At 41.0% G+C, this 6,361-nt stretch overlaps 1 protein-coding gene across 1 annotated transcript; it reads left to right on the top strand.

Annotated features, from left to right (window-relative positions):
- The first annotated feature begins 4,001 nt into the window (after positions 1 to 4,001).
- LOC110558292 (thioredoxin domain-containing protein 17-like) lies at positions 4,002 to 4,691 on the top strand. The gene has a single exon (XM_060391755.1). The coding sequence runs from the start codon at positions 4,017 to 4,019 to the stop codon at positions 4,392 to 4,394; it is 378 nt and encodes a 125-aa protein (XP_060247738.1). The 5' UTR covers positions 4,002 to 4,016; the 3' UTR covers positions 4,395 to 4,691.
- Positions 4,692 to 6,361: the final 1,670 nt, after the last annotated feature.

The following is a 6,361-nucleotide window of genomic DNA, read 5'->3' as shown; positions in this document are numbered from 1 at the left end:
ACACGTATAATCATTCCTCTGTGGAGGAAGCAGGCCAAGCCCCTCCCCTGGTTGGCTGAGTGCACACTGTGCTCTTTTTATAGCTGTGTGACGTGCTTAGCTTACTGCAGCTTCCTTCCCCTGCTTTGCTGAAGGTTAGCACTGGTTAGCACTCTCTCCCCATCCCTCCTTCTCCAACCTTTCCCTGCCCATCTCAGTCTGTAGTCACCAGCACGACTCCTCACTGCTGAGAGAACCTCTTTTGGTCCCACATTTGAATGAAATCATGCAGTACTTGTCTTTCTGTGCCTGGCTTATTTCACTACACATAATGATCTCCAATTTTCTCTATGTTGCTGCAAATGACAGGACTTCATTCTTTTTATGGCTGAATAGTATTCCACTGTGTGCATACGCCACGTTTTCTTTATCCATTCATCATTTGACAGACAATTAGGTTGATTGTATATCTTGGCTATTGTGCATATTGCTGCAGTAAACATGGGAGTACAGATGTCTCTTTGATGGATTTGATTTCATTTCCTTTGGACATGTGCCCAGTAGCGGGAGTGCTGAATCATATAGTAGTTCTCTTCTGAAGCTTGAGAGGAAACTAACTCCATATGGTTTCTCACAATGCACTAATTTACATTTCCTCCAAAGAAATGTGCATCTTAGCCAGCACTTCCTTTTCCTCCACATCCTAGCCAGCACTTACTGTCATTTGTTTTTTTGATAATAGCTGTTTTAACTGGGGTGAGCTCTCATTAAGGTTTTGATTTGCATTTCTCTGGTGATCAATAATGTGGAGCACTTTTTCCACATGCCCGATGGCCATTTGGTGTCTTCATTTGGAAAACATTTGAGTCTACTGCCTATTTGAAAATCAGATTATTTAAATTTCTTCTAGAAGTGAGAGCTTATAACTCTGGAAATGAACCCCTGTCAAAGACCACTATCAAATGTTTTTTTTCCCATTCTGTAGGTTCTAATTTCTTTCTTTGTTTTGAAAAAGCTTTTGGGTTTGATACCACCTCATTACCTAAGTTTGCTTTTTGTTTCCTATGTTTTGGGGTACTTATCAAAACAAACAAAAAGACAGGTAAAACAGCAGAAAAGAAAAGGCTCTATCTAGAACATTCACAGCTTCTTGCAATGCGTTTTTATGTGTATTTCCTCAATGTTTTTCCAGAATGCTTTATAGAAGAGATTATACTTTCTCCAGTGCATTTTTCTCAGAGCCTTTGACTTAGATCAATTGACTAGTGCTATGTGGGTTAGCTGGTAGGATCACTTCTTTGTTCATTAGTTATGCATCTGTGTTTAATGCCATGCCATACTGTTTAGCTAATACATTTTATTAATTAGATTTCAAAAACCAGTATACCAGAAATTGGAGAAGTGGCACAGCACAACTGCCCCCACCCTGACAAGCCTAGTTTAAACTCCCAGCAGTTTACAGCCTCCCTTAAGTCCGACTCCACGGGATTGGTACCTCCTTCTGTCCTCCAGGAGTACTTGCACACGTGTGGCACACCCTCACAGGGAGAGATACATGCATCGCATGAAGAAAATTAAATCTATTTATTTAATTTAGTCATTTTTATATTCTCTTGACATCCTGGTGGTAACCCCATCCCTCCTAGCCTTCCAGTCCCACCCTCTGTCCCTCCCCATCCCTTTTCCCCCTCCCCTATTCATCAGTCCTCCTTCCCATCCAGCCCAGCTCATCACGTTCTATCAGGGCTGAGCATGTCCTCTTCCCCTGTGGCCTGGCAAGGCAGTCCTACCAGGGGGAAGTGATCAAAAAGCGGGCAAGAAAGTCTTTGTCAGATGCAGTCCCTGCTTCCCTTATTTGAAGACCCACAGGAAGCCTAAACTGCCCATCTGCTACAGCTTTGTAGGACCTCCAGTTCCTGCAGGTCCTTGGTTGATGCTTCAGCCTCAGCAAGTCCCTCTGGACTCTGGTTAGTTGGCTCTGTTGGTCTTCTTGGGGAGCTACTGTCACCTCCAGGTCCTTTTCTCTTACCTCCCACTTTTCCGCAAGACTCCCTGTGCATCACCCAATGTTTGGCTGTGAGTCTCGGTATCTGTTTTGAGGCATGGCTGGGTAGAGCCTCTCAGAAGAGAATTCTGATAGGGTCCTGTCTTCAAGCTCAGCAGAGTATTGTTCAGAGTCAGGGGTTGGCACTCTCCCATTAGGTGGGTCTTTGGTTGGGCCCAGCATTGGTTGGGCGTTCCCTCAGTATTTGGTCTATTTACTATATCTTTATCAATGCACATCTTGTTGGCAGGGTAAGTTTTGGGTTGAGGTTTTTGTGGGTGGGTTGGTGTTCCCCTCCCTCTGCTAGGAGACTCGTCTAGCGAGAGGGTGTCCTCTTCAGTCCCTATGGCCTCTGCTACTAGGAGTCTTTGCTTGAGTCTTCCTCATATCCTCCCAGGCACCTACCCTGACTTAGGTCTCCAGAGGCACCTCCACCCTCAGGTTCATTTATCTCTCCAGGCCTTCTGTCCTCTTGCTCTCACTCTCCCCAGGCTCTTATTCTTTGGGTTCCCTCTCCTACCTATTCTCTCTCTTCAGCCACTAACTCTGTCTATTCTACTTCCCCTTTGAAGTGAGATTTATGCCTCCTCCCTTTTATCTTCCTTGTTACTTACCTTCTTTGGGCCTGTGCCTTGTCGTCTGTTTATCCTGTACTATATGGCTAAAATCTACTTATAAGTGAATTCACACCAAGTGTGTCTTTTTGGGTCTGGTTTACCTCACTCACGATGATCAGAAAACTAAATCTTTAAATTAGTATACAAAGTAATGCTTTCTATTATGGGCTTTGCTTTTTGTTGATTCTCTCCACCAATCCCCTTCAATCTTGTCGTTAACTCTGCTGTGCATTTGATGTGAATTTCAACAGATTTACATCTTGCTTTTGTTAATATAGCCATTTTTATGATATTAATGCTGTCAGTCCATGAACATAGAAGCAACATCCATTTCCTAGAATATCCCTCTTCAGTATAGAGATCACTTATTTAGTAAAGTTTATTTTTGGATTCTTTGAAGGTATTATAAATTAGATAGTTATCCTTATTTCTTTATCAAACAGTTCATTACTGTCCAATAAAAAAGTTGCTGTTCTTTTATGTACTGATTTTGTATTCTTCACCTTTTGTGAAAAGTTTTGGTGGTTCTATGAATTTTATCGAGATGTCCACAAGGTCTTATAAGTATTGTTCATGCCCTTTGCCTATAGGGGTAATTTAACTCCTTTCCAATTTGTATCCTCTATTTCTTCAGTTCATATTGTTGATATGGGTAATAATTTGAATACTATACTGAACAAAACTTGACAAAGTGGGCACCATTTTCATCTTTAAGATTTTTTTAGAAACTCAGTTTTCCCTTATTTAGTATAACGCCATCTGTAAGTCAGCCATTAATAACATATGACATTGAAATATGTTTCTCCTAATCCCCATTTCTCTAGAGTTAATTTTACCATGAAGCCTTGCTAAAATTGCCAACTATTGTTCCTGCTTGTATAGAGCATGTTATGGATTTATGTCCTTACCCTGGTCACATGCTATAACTCGCTCGTCTATTTGTGTAGGCTAGAACTTCTTTGTACCATAACACAACACTTTATGACGAAGTCAATTGGGTGGCAACATCTGACTTCCTAGTTGGGTAAGTGTTGTAACAGCACGTTACAAGTAGCAAGTTCATATTTGGTGCCTTTTTTTTTTTTTTTTTTTTGGAGGTCAGAGGAGGCTGTCAGATCACCTGAAACTGGAGTTATAGGTAGTTGTAAAACATCAGATAGGTGCTAGTATCTGAACTTGATTCTTCTGCAAGAAGAACAATTGCTCTTTTAACCAGTGAGCCATCTCTTCAGCCCCTTGATATGTCTCTAAAATCAGTGTGTATTTTATTGGGAAATTGTTAGCTATGTTTGGTAGGGAAGTTTGTGTATAGCTTATTTTTTGTTGTGTACTTACCCATTTAAGTATGAGGGTAGGCACCTCTCTGGGCTGCACCCATGGCCACCTTTAACGAGGTTAGCGTGTCCGGCTTCAAAGAGTTTGATAATGCTGTAAAGGAGCACCAGGGCAAGACCATTTTTGCCTATTTCAGTGGTTCTAAGGATACTGAAGGGAAGAGCTGGTGTCCGGACTGCGTGGAAGCTGAGCCAGTCGTTCGAGAGGGGTTGAAACATGTTACTGAAGACTGCGTGTTCGTGTTCATCTACTGCCAAGTAGGAGACAGAGATTACTGGAAAGACCCAAATAATTACTTCAGACAAAAACTAAAATTAACTGCAGTGCCTACACTCCTTAAATATGGAACACCTCAAAAACTTGTGGAGTCTGAGTGCCTTCAGGCCAACCTCGTAGAGATGATCTTCTCCGAAGATTAGGATTTGATGACTTCCCTAGGCAGTGGAGCCACTCGCCTTTAGTCCCGGCACTCAGGAGGCAGAGGCAGGGAATCCTTGAGTTCTAAGCCAGCCTGGACTACAGAACGAATTCCAAGACAGCCAGGGCTACACAGAAACCCTGTCTGGAAAAACAAAAACAAACAAACAAAAATTGATGATTTGCAGTTTTGTCTTGCTTTCCTGGTTTGCTTAAAAGAAGACACATACTTGCTTTGAATTGACAAGTAAATGACATTAAAATCAGTGTATGTCTAAACAATAAAGAATTAATACAAATCTCCAAAAAAAAAAGTATGAGGATAATAGCAGTTTTGTATGATGCATTTGGAAATATTCCTTGTATTTCTATTTCATAAAACAATTTAATTGGTGTTACTGTTAGGTCTTCCTTTCAGGTTTGGCAGAATTCTGCAGTAAATTTATCTTGTCTTGAAAAGTCACTTACTGGATATGTTTCATTAATTCTCCAATCTCCTTGTTTGCTTTGCATCTTTACATTTTCCTAATTTTTAATTTTTATAGTTCACACATTTTTCTAAGGTTATCCATGTCTTCTAGACGTTTTAGTTTTTTGAAATATACATTTTCTTTCTTTTTTTTTTAGAAAATAATATTCTTTTTTTTATCAGTTACATTTTATTAACTCTGTATCCCAGCCATGTCCCGATCCCTCATTCCCTCCCAGTCCCTCCCTCCCTCCCTCATCTCCACCGTGCCCCTTTCCAAGTCCACTGATAGGGGGGACCTCCTCCCCATTCATCTGATCCTGTTTTATCAGGTTTCTTCAGGACTGGCTGCAAAGCCCTCCTCTGTGGCCTAACAGGACTGCTCCTCCCTTCGGGGGTGGGGAGACCAAAGAGCCAGTCATTGAGTTCCTGTTAGAAATAGTCCTTGTTCCCCTCACTTTGGGAAACCAATTCGTTACTGAGCTACCACAGGCTACATCTGAGTGGAGGTTCTAGGTTATATCCATACATGGTCCTTGGTTGAATGTCAGTCTCAGAAAAGACCCTGTGCCCAGGTATATTTGGTCCTTGTGGAGCTCCTATCCTTTCCCCATCAGACTAACTCGCCTTCTTTCTTATGATTCCCTGTACTCTGCCAAAGGTTTGGTCATGAGTCTTTGCTTTGAAAACACTGCTAGTTAGAGTCTTTCAGATGCGCTCAGTAGACTCCTGTCATACGTTCAATGCACATCCCATCTGTCTTTCTAAATGAGGATTGATCATCTTACCCCATGTCCGCTCAATTGATTATCTTTTTTAGGTGTATAGATTTCATTATGTTTATCATATCTTATAGGTCTATATAAGTGAGTATATCCCATGTTTGTCTTTCTCCTTCTGGGATATTTCACTCAGAATGATCTTTTCTAGATCCCACCATTTGCCTGCAAATTTCATGATTTCCTCCTTTTTGATTGCTGAGTAGTATTCCATTGTATAAAAATACCACAATTTCTGTACCCATTCCACCGTTGATGGACAACACCCTTCACAATAGCCACTAATAACATAAAGTACCTTGGTGTGACTCTAACCAAGCAAGTGAAAGACCTGTTTGAGAAAAACTTCAAGTCTCTGAAGAAAGAAATCAAAGAAGATATCAGAAGATGGAAAGATCTCCCGTGCTCATGGATTGGTAGGATTAACATTGTGAAAATGGCCATACTGCCAAAAGCAATCTACAGATTCAATGCAATTCCCATCAAAATACCAACTCAATTCTTTACAGACCTTGAAAAAAGATTCTCAGCTTCATATGGAGAAACAAAAAACCCAGAATCTCCAAAATGATCCTGTACAACAACAGATCATCTGGAGGTATCTCCATTCCTGATCTCAAGCTGTACTACAGGGCAACAGTAATAAAAACTGCATGGTATTGGCATAGAAACAGAAAGGAGGATCAATGGAACCGCATAGAAGACCCAGAAATAAATCCAC

The sequence above is a fragment of the Meriones unguiculatus genome, chromosome 9, assembly GCF_030254825.1.
Source record: "Meriones unguiculatus strain TT.TT164.6M chromosome 9, Bangor_MerUng_6.1, whole genome shotgun sequence".
Lineage (NCBI taxonomy): Eukaryota > Metazoa > Chordata > Mammalia > Rodentia > Muridae > Meriones > Meriones unguiculatus.
Note: the sequence above shows the minus strand (reverse complement) of the source record. Positions and strands in the feature narration are given on the sequence as shown.

Coding starts and splice junctions, on each gene's coding strand:
- LOC110558292 (XM_060391755.1), top strand. CDS start 4,017: ATGGCCACCTTTAACGAGGTTAGCGTGTCCGGCTTCAAAGAGTTTGAT.